Source organism: Pelmatolapia mariae, linkage group LG13, assembly GCF_036321145.2.
Source record: "Pelmatolapia mariae isolate MD_Pm_ZW linkage group LG13, Pm_UMD_F_2, whole genome shotgun sequence".
Lineage (NCBI taxonomy): Eukaryota > Metazoa > Chordata > Actinopteri > Cichliformes > Cichlidae > Pelmatolapia > Pelmatolapia mariae.
Window position 1 is genome coordinate 20,697,934 of NC_086238.1, and position 16,949 is coordinate 20,714,882.

A 16,949-nucleotide genomic window follows, 5' to 3' on the forward strand; every position below is an offset into this window, starting at 1 on the left:
CTCAGCATGGAACAAGGCCTGTAGTCCTTTACCCCTTTATCTAAAGAGCAGCTCCTTTCACCAGGCTGGATAAAAGGAGGAGGAGGGGGGACTTTTGTTTCGTTTCCCATTACCCAGTGACTCATACTTCGAGGAAGTGCTGTGATACTGGGTACATAGATCGATGGTTACCAAAAAACAAACTTAAAAAGAAAAACAGTGGAGGTGGATGATTTTGATTGTGTCATGGTGAACTGCGTAAAATCATTTCTTAAGATGCTGAATGAACATTTGTTAGGTTTCATTTGTGAATAGCATCTGACACATCACGCCAGCAGCGTGTCTCAGTGCTGTGTGAAGGTTGGCCTCCTTTTATTGGAGGCAGATTCAGGGTTTACTCAAGTCTTCGGTGAAAGCATGAACCCTGTGAGGAGAAGTTCACAGTTGATTTAATCTTTTCATAACCCTTCATATTTCATATTGACTGATGTTAAATTGGAAAAAAGACCAAGTTTACTAGTGTGGAGCCATAACACAAGGTAAATTTACCAGCCAGTTTGTTAGATACATGTACGGAGCTGCTTGTTAAGACAAATATCTAATCAGCCAATCACATGGGAGCAACTTGGTGTATTTAGGCATGTAGACATGATGAAGTTTTTCAGAAACTGCTGATCTGTTGACTTTTCGGTGACAAAAAGAGAAAATATCCAGTGAACGGCAGTTCTCTTGGGAAAACTGCCTTATTGATGTCAAAGGTCAGAGAAAAATGGCAGATAGGAAGGCAACCGTAGCTCATGCAACCATTTGTTACAACCAAAGAATGCAGAAGAGCATCTTGCACAACATGTTGAACCTTGAAGCAGATGCGTTACAGCAGCAGAAGACCACACCATGTGCCACGCCGGTCAGCTAAGAACAGGAAACTGAAGCTACAGTTCTCAAAATTTGACATGAGAAGATTGGAAAAATGTTGCCTGGTCTGATGAGTCTCGATTTCTGCTCTGACATGCAGATGGTTGGGTCAGAATTTGGCATAAATAGCATGAAAGGATGGATCCATCCTGCCTTATGTCAGCTGTGCAGACTAGCGGTGGTGGTCACTGTGTGGGGGGTATTTTCTTGGCACATTTTGGGCCCCTTAGTACCAACCGAGTAGCAATAATACTAGTATTAACATGCTGAACATGTCCATCTCTTTATGAGAACAGTGTACCTCTCCTCTCATGGCTGATTCCAGCAGAACAGCGTGCCGTGTCACAAATCTTAGATCATCTTAAACTGTTTTCTTAAACATGACAGTGAGTTCAGTGTACTCTAATGGCCACTGTAGTCAGCAGATCTCAGTCTAATAGAGCACCTTTGGAAGGTGATATAGGAATCATGGATGTGCTGATGGATTCATAACTTGATGGACTTTTATTTGTAGAGCAAATCCAAATGCAGAGTTAGAAGTGCTTCAGAGTTTGAATAAAAGCCACACGTTAAAAATAACTTTACATTTTCAAATCAACCATACAGTCATACTAACATATACACATGCAAATGGTTCCAAACTATGATGTGCTTTGGTCATCAGCCAATCACCTTAAAGTTAATTTAACTCCCAACATTCACAGTTTGGTTTCTATTCTTTATTTTAAGTCAACCTTAAGACAACCAGTTGTGGCGTTCAACCTGCATACTATTATTAAGAAGATATGAGCTGTATGAAGTAAACAGAGATAAACATGCCAATTAAAACTACAAAGCAAAACAAACTCATAATGAACTTTAAGTAACCAGTTTTTACCCAACAAACAACAACTGGAGCACAGCCAAAACATCTGGTTGGAGCTGTTAGATCTTTTGACTCAAGGAGTGCCAGAGCACAGACATGCTGTGTATTCAGATGCTTCAATTCTGGCTAAACATTATTGATGAATCATTAGTTTGAAAGGGCGAGTCTCTCCTGGAAGCCACTCATTATGTTGCCACGTGAATGTGTGTGGAGGAAAAAGTTTGAGAATCAAAGAAGAGACCTCGAAAGAAAAGTTCAAGCACAACTTACTTTGTCACCTCTGCAGGCCTGGACCATGAGTCTGCGAAGCAGGTGTGAATATTGGAACGTCACTTTGGTAAAGGCACAAAAATTGCCAGACAGCCCCCTCACTTCTGATGTCACAAACCTTAGTACGGGGAGGGGATTTCCAAACCTGTTTATCCATCTGCTAGTATATGCTATACTGGCACAGGACCCAGATGAGAAGCTGAATCATAGCTCTCGCTGGCAGAAAGACCTGGTGAATCTATGAAAACGCTGCGCTAGATTTAATTTTTATTTCATTTTCTTTATCCTTTTTAATATTGCACAGAGCTACATTCATGCTACAGTGCCTCTGTGTTTTGGCCCTGAGGTGCAGTCGGAGCCGTGCCATATGAGGGGATTAGCCATGTACAGAGGGAGCGTTTCAGACTGTCTCCCAGACAAACTACAGAAAACACACCCTTGTCTTTGAAATCACCTGGCATGGCGGGGGTCTGCCTTCTCATTCAGCACTCAGAGACTGGTTAGCAATGGGTCTGCCTGGAGGAGCCCAGTCTGTGTCTTTTTTTCTCCCATTATTGCTCTTTGTCTACACGGAGAGGGCGCTGAGTGACTTATAAGGAGAAGCTGCATGAGTTGGCATCACGCCTGCTGTGCCCTAATCTGCTTGGGGCACTGTTACACATGCACACACACACACACATGCACAAAGCAGAGGTAAGTCTTAATCAGTAACACAGATGACCAGAAGGCAGGGGTGGAGGTCCATCAGTGACCGTCTTCATCAGCCCACATTACCACAGCTGGAGTCTGCACATGCAGGGTTAACCTTGAACAGGACACCTGGCAGTGTACAGTGTTTAGAAAAGTGCGTATATCTCTTTTGTTCTGTGGTTTTGGTATTTTGGCTACATATTTTGTTTTTTGTACATATTTTTATGAATCTTTATGTTTATTTACTTTTTAATTTTTTTTAAAAATAATTTTATATATATGTTACATTTACATTTTCGTGCAGTTTTTTGTATCTGTTATTGTATTTTGGCATCTTTACCTGTCTCATAAATTCAGGGCTACATCCTTTCTATAGACAAAGAGCTTATCTTGGAGCCTTCAGCTTCTTCTTTAGTACTTTCAAAGGTGGATGGAGGAAGTAACAATAATATGTGATGATAATCTGTGATACATGAAATAATCTTATAATAATAGTAATAATGGATCTGTTCTTGTCAGGAAAATGCTTGTGCAGAGGTTTCATTGTGCTTGTCATTATCCTTATTACCACCACAGCTCTGCCTCGCAGTGACAGTTTAGTTGCAGTTTCGAGGCTCATTTGTGTACGAGCATAAAGACTTTCCTCGCAGTGAGCTGTGATCTCAACTACTGAGATGATGCATGCTATAGTTACAGCTGGATAATTTTTCTCTTTCGTAAAGTGTTTAAACAGACTCGTTCATTATTAATTGTTTTACATATTTTATCTTTTATGAACGTCAACAAAAACACTGCTTAATCCCATTATCCAACAGATAACCACCCATTTCTCAATGCAGTGATACACTTGAATTAAAGTACTAGAAACAATTAAAATACACTGTAATTAGTACTTTTAACAATTTGATAGATGCCTTTTATTATATTTTTAACATCAGCATGCTAAAGGACTTTTTGAGAAGAGACTGCTAATTTATATGCTAAAATATGTTTTTCTGCTTGGTCAAGATGATGAAAACACTTTATTATCCTCTAATAGATTTTCTAAATGCTTGGTGATCGCAGCACCCAAAATGAGCTGCATCAGGTACTTCCCTGTGTATCTGGAGAGGATCAGAAGTCCCAGGTATACTAGTATTGGGGGTTGCAGCTGTAGGGATGACTCTTTCTGAAACCTCCAGCTGACTGTTTCCTCTCAGCTGTAAAAAGCTGATGATTTACAAAACAGACACCACGCCGTTTAAATAGATGAGGCTTAAAATAAGAGATACTTTACTCTCTGAACATTGTTCCTAGTTTCCATTCATCCATTTAGTTTACTCTGGTCTTAATGTAGCTTGCCATTGCCAGTGTGTGAATGTGTGTGTGAATGGGTGAATGACTGAATGTAGTGTAAAGCGCTTTGGGGTCCTTAGGGACTGAGTAAAGCGCTATACAAATGCAGGCCATTTACCGTTAATCAAGATCTTAAGAAGAGATATTGTTAGAACTTAGAAATAGGAGGAGCAATTCAGACTTTAAGTTTGGAATATGCATTGCTGGACAGAAGAAAGTGGCACACCTATTCATCTTCAAAACAGGTTTGACTGACAGGTTAAAAGTTTACAAGACAAGATGCTGAAACGTTACTGTGTGTGTGTGTGTGTGTGTGTGTGTGTGTGTGTGTGTCTGTGTGTGTGTGTGTGTGTGTGTGTGTGTGTGAAAGAGAGAGCTTGAGAGAAGCTGAGCTTTATTCAAAGCTGAAACAAACTGCAGCAATAAGGGCAAACTAGTGCACAGTTATGTTTACGTGAGCGTTATTTTGTATGCATTTGTACAGTTCGATAACTGTGAGAGTACATTGATAGTATTTAGCTTTAGTAACAGGCATTTGTACCAGTGAGCATGAAAAAGTAGGGAAAAGACCTAGTATGTAAGCACTGACTGGTACTGTACAGTATATGTGTGTGTGTGTGTGTGTGTGTGTGTGTGTTTTTATGCTCGAGTGTATGAATAAACGAGTCAGTTTTAAACAGTAGCAATTTAAACAGTAGAAGAGTAGCACTATATTTATAAAGAATTACAAACAACAACTATTTATGCTCAAATTAATTAATTAATATCCAGTTTATTTCCAATTAGTTCCGAATTCATCTTGAATTCAATTCAATTCAATTTTATTGATATAGCAGCAAATCACACCATCAGTCACTTCAAGGCTGTATGTATTATTGTACGGTAGACCCTACAATAATACATACAGAGAACCCAACAATTATATGACCCCCTATGAGCAAGCACTTTGGCGACAGTGGGGAGGAAAAACTCCCTTTGAAAAGGAAGAAACCTCCAGCAGAACCAGGCTCAGGGAGGGGCGGCCATCTGCTGCGACCGGTTGGGGTGAGAGAAGGAAGACAGATGTTGTAGGTCTGATTGAAGGACTGATGTGATGGTAAGTTGACTGCTGCTCCGCTTTGAATATTGAGAGATTAGTCCATGGATTTTAAGCCCAATTGTGCCTAAGTTTAAGACCATAATCATTGGTTGTTTTTGTTGGTGTTATTACTTTGGGCTTTTTTCACGAGAATTGCTAGCTTCCCTAGAGTTTGGGACACCCAGACAATCAGATGATTGCTGAGAAAGCACAAGGTTTCATACCCCTGTGCTATTCATGTCGGTGCAGGATGGTCTCTTAGAGAGGCCAGGGTTGAAAAAAGGGATGCTTCAGAACCTCCGAGGGTGTTATGCGCTGATTTGCATCCAAGGCCAACATCTGTTTGATTAGCCTGACAAGTAATTGTTGGCCATTTTCAGGTCCTCGCCTAACCTTCATTAGTTTTTCGAGGTCATCGAGACACTTAAGTTTTATATATCGAGTTTCCTTGGATTGATAATCTGTCTCGTATTGAAATTGTTCTTTGGTCTTAAATGTCCAGCGCTGTTCGTTGTAGTTATCTTCGATGAAATAGCAATCAGTGTACACGCCACAATCTAGAAGATGATCTGGTAGCTGACCCTGAGTTTCAGTTATGAATCTCAAAACATCATAATCGTCTTTCCCAGGATAGAGAGGCACCCCTGTAGCAAGCTCCACAGCTACCAGCCCCAGAGCCCACATGTCAATTGCTTCATCACATTGAATGCCAAGCATAACCTCGGGTGCACAATAACCAATCGTACCCACACGGTGACCAGGAATCAGTGCAGAAGCGGGATGTGCGAGGCCAAAGTCTATAAGTTTGACTTTGACGGGAGACTCGTGGCGATTCACAACCATTATGTTTCCAGATTTGAGGTCAGCATGCACTATTCCCACAGAACCCAGGTGGAACAGAGCATTTGCGAGCTGATGCAAAATTGGACTGAGTTCGCTTATTGGGAGACCTTGGTTATTCCGGTCCCCTATGTAGTCCCACAGGCTTTGGTCAAGGAGTTCAAAATTTAAGCAAATACGCTCTCCATCGAGGAAATAGCCGTTCCATTCAACAATGTTGCACCTGTCGGGATCCAAGCATCGCAGCTGCTCCAGGATGAAAATTTCCAGTTTTGCCTGTTGCAGAATTTCAGGGTCGCTCTTGTTGACTTTAATAGCCACAGTTTGGTTGTTTTTTGTATTGCGACATTTGGTTACAACACCAAAGCCTCCTTCCCCAAGGAAAGCCTCTACCACGTGGTGATCTCCCAAAATGGTCCCTTCAGGTATTTCAAGATCATCTTCAGAGGAAGATGAGGAAGATGATATTTCAAGATCATCTTCCTCTGAAGATGAGGAAGATGATATTTCAAGATCATCTTCAGAGGAAGATGATATTTCAGAGGAAGATGGGGTGGCTGAGGTGTTGATGTGTCCTTTTTGTGGAAATTCAACTGAGTTTTGGAAACTGCAGTTGAATTTTTGCGACCCATGACTTTTCCTGTTTGAAGGCTGCTGAGAGACCACAAGGTTTTCTCCCCCTGTGCTATTCATGTCAGTGCAGGATGGTCTCCTTGAGAGGCCAGGGTTGAAAAAGGGATGCTTCAGAACCTCTGAGGGTGTTATGCGCTGATTTGCATCCAAGGCCAACATCTGTTTGATTAGCCTGACAAGTAATTGTTGGCCATTTTCAGGTCCTCGCCTAACCTTCATTAGTTTTTCGAGGTCATCGAGACACTTAAGTTTTATATATCGAGTTTCCTTGGATTGATAATCTGTCTCGTATTGAAATTGTTCTTTGGTCTTAAATGTCCAGCGCTGTTCATTGTAGTTATCTTCGATGAAATAGCAATCAGTGTACACGCCACAATCTAGAAGATGATCTGGTAGCTGACCCTGAGTTTCAGTTATGAATCTCAAAACATCATAATCGTCTTTCCCAGGATAGAGAGGCACCCCTGTAGCAAGCTCCACAGCTACCAGCCCCAGAGCCCACATGTCAATTGCTTCATCACATTGAATGCCAAGCATAACCTCGGGTGCACAATAACCAATCGTACCCACACGGTGACCAGGAATCAGTGCAGAAGCGGGATGTGCGAGGCCAAAGTCTATAAGTTTGACTTTGACGGGAGACTCGTGGCGATTCACAACCATTATGTTTCCAGATTTGAGGTCAGCATGCACTATTCCCACAGAACCCAGGTGGAACAGAGCATTTGCGAGCTGATGCAAAATTGGACTGAGTTCGCTTATTGGGAGACCTTGGTTATTCCGGTCCCCTATGTAGTCCCACAGGTTTTGGTCAAGGAGTTCAAAATTTAAGCAAATACGCTCTCCATCGAGGAAATAGCCGTTCCATTCAACAATGTTGCACCTGTCGGGATCCAAGCATCGCAGCTGCTCCAGGATGAAAATTTCCAGTTTTGCCTGTTGCAGAATTTCAGGGTCGCTCTTGTTGACTTTAATAGCCACAGTTTGGTTGTTTTTTGTATTGCGACATTTGGTTACAACACCAAAGCCTCCTTCCCCAAGGAAAGCCTCTACCACGTGGTGATCTCCCAAAATGGTCCCTTCAGGTATTTCAAGATCATCTTCAGAGGAAGATGAGGAAGATGATATTTCAAGATCATCTTCAGAGGAAGATGATATTTCAAGATCATCTTCAGAGGAAGATGATATTTCAGAGGAAGATGGGGTGGCTGAGGTGTTGATGTGTCCTTTTTGAGGAAATTCAACTGAGTTTTGGAAACTGCAGTTGAATTTTTGCGACCCATGACTTTTCCTGTTTGAAGGCTGCTGAGAGACCACAAGGTTTTCTCCCCCTGTGCTATTCATGTCAGTGCAGGGGGCTCTCCCTGAGAGGCCAGGGTTGAAAAAAGGATGCTTCAGAACCTCCGAGGGTGTTATGCGCTGATTTGCATCCAAGGCCAACATCTGTTTGATTAGCCTGACAAGTAATTGTTGGCCATTTTCAGGTCCTCGCCTAACCTTCATTAGTTTTTCGAGGTCATCGAGACACTTAAGTTTTATATATCGAGTTTCCTTGGATTGATAATCTGTCTCGTATTGAAATTGTTCTTTGGTCTTAAATGTCCAGCGCTGTTCATTGTAGTTATCTTCGATGAAATAGCAATCAGTGTACACGCCAGAATCTAGAAGATGATCTGGTAGCTGACCCTGGGTTTCAGTTATGAATCTCAAAACATCATAATCGTCTTTCCCAGGATAGAGAGGCACCCCTGTAGCAAGCTCCACAGCTACCAGCCCCAGAGCCCACATGTCAATTGCTTCATCACATGGAATGCCAAGCATAACCTCGGGTGCACAATAACCAATCGTACCCACACGGTGACCAGGAATCAGTGCAGAAGCGGGACGTGCGAGGCCAAAGTCTATAAGTTTGACTTTGATGGGAGACTCGTGGCGATTTACAACCATTATGTTTCCAGATTTGAGGTCAGCATGCACTATTCCCACAGAACCCAGGTGGAACAGAGCATTTGCGAGCTGATGCAAAATTGGACTGAGTTCGCTTATTGGGAGACCTTGGTTATTCCGGTCCCCTATGTAGTCCCACAGGCTTTGGTCGAGGAGTTCAAAATTTAAGCAAATACGCTCTCCATCGAGGAAATAGCCGTTCCATTCAACAATGTTGCACCTGTCGGGATCCAAGCGTCGCAGCTGCTCCAGGATGAAAATTTCCAGTTTTGCCTGTTGCAGAATTTCAGGGTCGCTCTTGTTGACTTTAATAGCCACAGTTTGGTTGTTTTTTGTATTGCGACATTTGGTTACAACACCAAAGCCTCCTTCCCCAAGGAAAGCCTCTACCACGTGGTGATCTCCCAAAATGGTCCCTTCAGGTATTTCAAGCTCATCTTCAGAGGAAGATGATATTTCAAGATCATCTGAGCCAAAAGATGGGTTGGCTGACATGGTGTAACGTGTCTGTTTGTTTTGTGAATTGGTGAGAAACAAAACTGAACTTGTTTTGGTTTCTGTTATAAAATGCTCTCAAAACTTCTCGAAAGGGTTTTCGTTGCTGTCAGGTCAATGTCCGTTAAGCTATAAAATATGATAGGTGAGCGCGCCTATTTAAGGGTTTTGGGATCAAAGCAAAGTTGCCGCGTCAGAAAGGATCAAAGCAAAGTTACCGCATCACAAGGGATCAAAGCGTTCTAATATGCGCGCATGCGCACACACGTGGTTGTTTGTGTAATGTTGTTCACACTAAGAATTTTAAAAGGAAACTGACAGTTGCAAAACTTTTTGCTCGTTTATTTGTATTTGGGGTTTTTTGTTGTTGTTTTCTGCATACCATGTCAAGCTTTTCTGTATAAAGTAATGAAGAATCTTGGATTTTAATATTGTAGTGCGTGGATTTCGGATTTGGTGCTTCAAAGTTCGTGAAACTGTAACCGTATTTCATTCACCATAAATAACTATCTGATTTTGAATAGTTTTCTTATCAGATAGAGAAGTCTAAAACCAACATTTCTCTGCCTGGGCTGCCTTGTACCTCTGCACGTTAGTCTGTTTCAATGTGTGACCCCCCCCTCCCCGAACAGTCGGGGGTGAGTGATAACGTGTCCGGAGGTTGCCGTTTTAATGAGTGTTTGCTGGAAAACGAAAAATACAAGGAGTCTGCAAGAAGGATTTGTACGTTTTCACAATGGGGGAGTTTACGTAAGTCCTAGTAAATAATTTTCTCGAGTGTGTACGTTACACATGCTAATTTTTAAAATTGTTTTTATGATTTTGCTAGCTAGCAAACTCGCGGGATAAATGATTGAAATGTACTCAGTGTGATGCAATACGGTGCCGCTATTATAACAGTTAGTTATTGCAGGGTAATTTATGGAATATGCTGTGAATTTAACTAAGATTACACAGCAGTAGCAGTAATGCGAGTTACTTCCCCAAAGTGAACGCTTTAAACGTTAGCTCGATGCTTAACTAGCCAACTTAAGGCTTTCTGATCGAAGGCTAAAAGCGGCGTTGTCACCAAGTAAATAGAATATTGATTATATTTTTGTGTATTGCTGCAGCTTTTTCAAGTATGAACTTGGTGCTTTTGGCAACCTTAGGGGGAAATAATGGTAATATGGCTGATCCATATGGACACAAAGAATATACACTTTTTTGTGCTACCGAAGTTCCCTCGCTTTCATTCAAAATCTGTTTATCGTTAAACAACTTAAACATAATTGCCTCAAACTCACATTGAGGCCTGTGGGGCACTATCAGCCACTGAGACAGTAGACAAATGACTATTTCATACTTTAAGGCTGCCTGTTTATTTAAGGGAGATGAACAATACATTATAATTGTACATAATAATATCACAGATGATAGATTAAATAGGTTTTTGATAGATGCTTGTGTATTCTTAAAGTCTAAAGTGTTGAATTGATCTGAGTATGTCATCTGTTCAAAGCCTCTCCCAGTCAGTGCTGTTCTCTGTGCCTGTCTTACTCTACATGATGTTATTAGCACAAACACTTTAAAGGTGATAATTTAGGACTTCAACAACACAGACTGCAATGTAGTTAAGCGTCTTAGAGTTATTTTTGAATGAATCAACTTAAAAAACAACACAAGCCAAGATCTGTCTCCTCCTATTTTTTGTGTCACGTAAGAAAGAAGCATCAAGATCTGATGAGAAGACTTATTAATTTGGCCTTTCACATGGTCTTACTGAGGTGATGCGAAGTGAAATATGCATCCTTTTTTTGTGCTGGACAAGTTTGAAAATGGACATTGAATGGACATTGCTTACAAAGTGCTTGAATTTGACCCTGAAAAAGGTGTATGAACCCAGAAAAAGTCACACATGGAGTAAAAACCTCTCATAGCAAGTCAGTCATATTAAATTGATTTGATGCTTTAAGCACAGAATTTAGTCACACAGTCAGGACAGCATCTGATTTACCTTCACCGGTAAACATGTTTATGCAGTACATGTAACACTGTGGGTAAGTCCTCTGGTTCAAATCAGTTCCACTACATTTGGAGATGTAAGTCTTAACCTTTCACATGCATCGGGAAGGAAAATACAACCAACATTTAAATATCTTAATTAGATTTATTTTAAGTGTCGTAATGAGCTGCTGAATGTGAAAGTTAGCAACTGTTGATTTTACTGGCCAACAGTTGCACAGTGTTAGCTAATTACTCTTTACTCTGAGTTGTTGAAACAAATCTTGGCTGTTGTCTGTTGTTGGTTAATCTGATTCCTAAACGCTTGTGTTTGTGCTCAGCCAAAGACGTTGTTTTTTTGTTTTTTAAATGTTGAAGCAGCTCTGCTCTCTATAGTATTTATTTGTTGGAGGGAATGCGTTTTGATCATCCTCATGTTCATTTCCAACATGATACTCTTATTCTTGGACTCTAGTAGAGTAGCTTTGCACGATTCACAGTTCGAAAAAATGCTTCTTTATCTTACATCGAGTCCCTCTTTTTCTCCTCTGCCTGAAAAACAAGGGTTTTGGCTTTTTTGCCTTTAAGCTAACTTTACTCATATTGGTTGATATTAAAAAGACTTGCTATTAATGATCAAGGCTTTTTTAATATCATGGATTGGGTGTTCTTTTTATTCATGCTTTTTCTGGGGTCTATGATGGATAATTTGGAATTAAAATTGCATAAATTAAGATCTGATTACAAATATTAGTCTCACACGTTGCATTAATTTAATTCAAAAATGAGTCAGGTAGGTAGAAATACACCAGAATAGTGAAATTAATCTTGTATTTATCGTCTAATCTTGATCACATGTTCAGCGCTCATAAAAAATATATTTGGAAAGCAAAATATTTGTGCTTATTATTTTGTTTATTTATTACAGAGGAAAAAACATGACACTCTTCCTCACCACTTCCATCCAACCATGTCCCTCAGGACTAATTTTAAGCTGCGTACAGAAGGATTCAATCAGTCTGCAGAACACACACATGCATCTGCTCCAGTGGCATTGAATGAAAACATCTGGCTGTGTTATTATGCATACTGAAATAGGAAAAAAAAAAAATAAGATGAATGAGTTCAGCGCTCTGAGCTGGATGTCTTTCTGAAATACAACTCTCCTGCCTCTGGTCTTCATGTGAAATGTCTTTACTTGCTCAAATTTGATCTTGTGAAAGTCGATCATAAAACTTATGGAAGCGTGTCAAATTTTATTGCGATCTAGATCAAACTCATTTTAGATATTTGTTTCTATGTGCTGCGTGTGTTATTTGTTATTCAGATGTGAAGTTTAAAAAAGTTTAGCTAAGCCTTCATTTAACAAATGTTATTTCTGGGGTTTTGTTTTGCTTGCTAATCGTCGATACTGCGACGGTGTGTCACTGTACAGATCCTCCAGGGAAAATGTTTTTGTTTTTTCACATTTTGACTGTTGTGATTCATTATTTCTACCTTTCAATCTTTCACGTTTCATTATCCAACACACACATTATTCTCTCCCACTGTGCTCCTACTTTTTAATTCTTTGAAAAAAACATTTAATCTCCACAGTACTGCCAAAGTGCACCGATACACTGTGAAGTGCACAGAGAGTCTGGATTTCCATTTCTCATACAGTACCGAGCAAAAGTCTTGAACCACCCCCTCATTTTTTTTTCATATTTTGCCAGGTCAGTCTGTGTTAACGGTGTTATTAACTGCATGCTTCAACTGAAGAAGTCGGAACAAATGATGTGGGGTTTTGTTTTTTTGCAATAGGCTGCAAGTAAATGTGTAAAGATACAATTTAAAATTGGTTCTTTGTTAAGTTTTCTGGTCCTTTCTGTGATTTAGGTGTCTGTTTATGTTTGAATGTTTCATAGATTAGTGTGAAGTGTCTTAACAGACAAAAACTGGTCAAATACAAGCCCTGGATTAAAAATCAGAAACACTTTAAAAAGCCTGGAGAGCTGTTCCTTAATACCACTTTAAAGATTATAGGGAAGTCCGGATCCCTGGAAGCAAATAAAGAAATGAGGGATGGCTCAAGACTTTTGCACAGTGCTGTACATGTCATGTTCCCTGTTTTATAGCTCAACTCAAACTGACACGTTCTCACTAACTGCTTCTCATTTTCTCCACAGTAAACTTTGACCACTTCCAGATACTGCGGGCCATCGGGAAGGGGAGCTTTGGAAAGGTAATGTGGTCTCCATTTTTCATGCGACTTGTATATTCTTTGCCCTTAATTACCCACCACAGTCGTCATCTCTAAAGAATCAGAGCAAACTAAGCTAAATGTGCTGGGATTACACTTTAGTTCTCATATGCTGCTTAACAGAGCCGTCCTTTTTTTTTCTAATTTAATAACAGTTATAAATGCAGCTTATGTAATTATTTCTATAAAGTCAGTTAGAGGAGAGCCAATTTATATTTCATCTCACTCAATCTATTGGGAATTTTGACCCCACGTCTCAATTTAATTACAGAGTAGCACAATTCTGCGGCTCTATTTGTCATCGCGCGGTTGGGCTGAATAAAGGCAGGAGGAGAACTTAGCGTGTGTGTGTGTGTGTGTGCGCTGCATTTTGTGAAACCAAATTACCCACAGTTCTTTTCAACCTTGTCACAGGTGCCAATATCACCGTTGGTGGCCATTGTTGATAAAACAGTCATTTTGGATTAACTTGTGGACCATTTTTTTGTCGCCTCCTGCCGAAGAATTCCTTTGTGTACCCATTGAACGTCTGGATGAGACTTCAGTAATGAATTCATGACTGTGTGTGTGTGCGTGCGGGCGGGCGTGCGTGTGTGTGTGTGAGATACACAATTGGGGCTCCAGAGATTGGAATAGTTTATCTTCATTTTAAATCCCAAATATCACTGCTAATATTTGTTCATTATACTCGTGTCTGTGCACGCCTGTGCAAATTCTTTGCTCTCTACAAAAACACTTTTTCCCTCTAAAAACATGTCCCTCTGTAATATGGAAAGTCATTGCCCGATGCTGAATACATTACCATGTGAATTTATGTTAATTTTTACTTATTGCTTTGTTCCCTCGAGCTGCTGTCACTTCCCTTATGATACTGAAGTGGATCCGCAGTAAGCCGGGAAGCATTATTTTTTTAGAATAACAATTTACACTCACTCTAGTTTCTTTGAGATGAACGCCACATGTAAATAAGGTTCATTCACACTGTCGGCTTTAAAATTCAAACTTAAAGAGTTTGTAAGTAAACTGGCTGAGATGAGACACGGACGATGCACCAGGTCCTCGTCTGAGCACTGGCTTTCAGTTGTGCTGTATCTCTTCCCCAGCCATGCATGCACAGACATTGTGCTACATTTACACAGTGAGACAGATGCTCACAGAGACATCCAGATACATTTTGTCCTTGCTGGAGGTCATCTTGTGTGTGTTTTTTGGCCCACTGTGGCCTCACACCGAGCTCCTGCTGTTTTTTGAACACTTTAACAGCACCAATCTTTAGCTTCCTGTTGAACACACTTAAGTGGGGGAGGTGTAGGAGGTAATAAATCAGGTTTGGTTATCCTAATTTATAGTTGTCTTTATGTTAAGGATTAAAATAAAATTCACAAGAGAAAGGTGTTGGTGTGTGTGGTTGGGAAGAGAAGGGAGAAGCTAGAATGAAGCACAAACAGAGGGAGGTGTTTGCCTCTCGCTGTAGCGCTGTGAAACATGATCTGTATATTGCAGCTTGTGTAGGTGCTCCAAGAAAATGGGTTCATCGGCATGCAGCACTGTAGATGTGCACGTATGCACTCGCGAAAGAGAGCGAATGCGTGTGTTGCTGAGCTCGTTCTTGCACAGCGGGGAGATGTGAGGTAGGTTGGGGCTACCTCATAACTCCCCGCTGTGAGGCTGCCAGAGGGGAAAAAGAGGAAACCGCGTCCTTCTCCTGAAACGCTCATTTTCCTCTGCTCACTTTTCATCTTTACAATCTCAGCACTTGGGTGTGTATCTTCTTGCAGCAGGCCTCTCAGTCTCACTCTTGTTTTATAAGAGCTCCTCTTTGTGTTATCTAGCTTAAAAGCTTGTGCAGACACCACTTTGACTCTTACTACAGAAGACATACTCTGCCCCTGACTAAGCACCGCAAGGACTCATATCGCACTCTGTGACTTAAAGTGCCCTAATTGACAGCTGACAGATGCGTGGTGAAACCTTTACCTTCAGTCATCAGTTTAAAAAAATAAAATGCACAGGGAGGCATGCCTGCTGGCAGCCAAAGATCCTGCATCAAAATTCTCCGAGCGTAGCCGCTGCTACAACTGCAGTCTGAAAATGTAAACTGATCCTGGCATAATGACAGCGTGGGTTTGGGTGTTACAGTTTGTACCTGAAAAGTCTAATTTATGCCTGAGTACATGAGTACAAATAAAAGGAGTACCACGTAATTTAATGGGTCAGCTTGGGTCCAGAACTGAATTAGAGATAATGTAGGGGTGTTTTAGGTCTGAGCCGCTAACCTGACAAAAACGCAACACAACTGCTGGTAAGTGCGTGTTGTTTAAAACAGTTAGGTAGTTGGAGTAGCAGGTCAGTGCTTTTAAAGGTTTATCAGATCCAAAACATTTTATAGGTGTGAAATATAGGACTGTGCAAAAGTTTGAGCCACACCTTATTTCTTTTTAACTTGCTGGGTAATGGGAAACGGGTGCATCAGTTTAAATTTGGAAAGCGTACATGAAAATACACTATAAAAGGCAAAAACAGAGTTTACATAATGAGCTAATGAGCTTGAGAGTCAATATTAGGTATGAGCATCTTTATCTTCAGCACACCCTGAACTCTGTTAGGCACCTTTCTTTGGAATTCCTTTAAGTAGTCTTCAGGAATACTTCTCCGGGCTTCTTAAAGGACATTCAGAGCTCTTCTTTCGATATTAGCTGCCTTTTTGTTCTATTCTCTGCCAAGATGATCCCACATGACTCAGGTCAGTCCATGAATGATGGTGTTTCGTTGTGTTTAGTAAGCTGCTGCCAGTCAGACGCTTTCCAGACGGTATTGCGTGGTGCATCAAAGTCTGGTGGTACTTTTCTGAGTTCATAATTCCATCAATTTTGACAAAATCCCCAACACACTGGCTGAAATGCAGACCCAAACTATGACAGAACTGTACAGTAGTTTACAGGTGGTTGTAGACATATTACCAGCAATTTGAACCAGAAATGTCAAATTTTGGTTCATCACTCCATAAGACCTGCTGCCACTGATTTTCAGTCCAGTTCTTGTGTAATTTGGCATCCCTCAGCCTTTTCTCCCTGTTTCCCTTGCTTAATGATGGCTTCTTGACAGCCACCCTTCACTGATACCATGAGATGAGGCTTTGGTGAACACTAGATGGATCAACTGAAGAATCAGGTGCATCTTTCAGGTCCTGTGTCAGGGGTTTGCTGGATTTTTTTTAATATGCCTTTCAGGTACTGTTCCTCTGCTGTACATAGATTTTTTGGCCTGTCCCCTTTTTTTCTGTGCCCTACTTGTCCAGTCCAAAGAAATGGGAAGAAATGGTGTGTTTTGTGACAGGGTGCTAGTAACAAAATCACTAACAATACAATTTAAAATTGGTACTTTGCTAAGTTGTGTGCTTTGTAAGTGGTTTTCAAAAGGAAACCAAAAATATCGCTCTGAAAGTGATCAGGTACAAGGACTTGACTGAAAATGGGTGAAAAAGCAGTCAGTGTCCAAAGAAAAACTTTAAATGACCTTCAGAAAGTCTAAGGAAATGTTGCTCAAGAAGAACATCTGGCTCAGTACAGGCAAAATATAAAGAACTGAGGAGAGGCTCAAGACTTATTCACAGATAATCAATTAAATTAATCAAGCTTCATCTCAAAGCAGCCTCCTGGCTGTAAGAGCGTCTTGTT

General features: G+C 40.8%; 1 protein-coding gene across 1 annotated transcript in view; it reads left to right on the forward strand.

Moving 5' to 3' along the window:
• The window catches only part of LOC134640272 (serine/threonine-protein kinase 32C), a 96,574-nt gene that overhangs the window by 26,122 nt on the left and 53,503 nt on the right, over window positions 1–16,949 (forward strand). Inside the window, exon 2 of the mRNA XM_063491949.1 lies at window positions 13,199–13,254. Within this exon, the coding sequence (XP_063348019.1) occupies window positions 13,199–13,254 (56 nt within the window). The remainder of the gene's footprint in view (window positions 1–13,198; window positions 13,255–16,949) is intronic.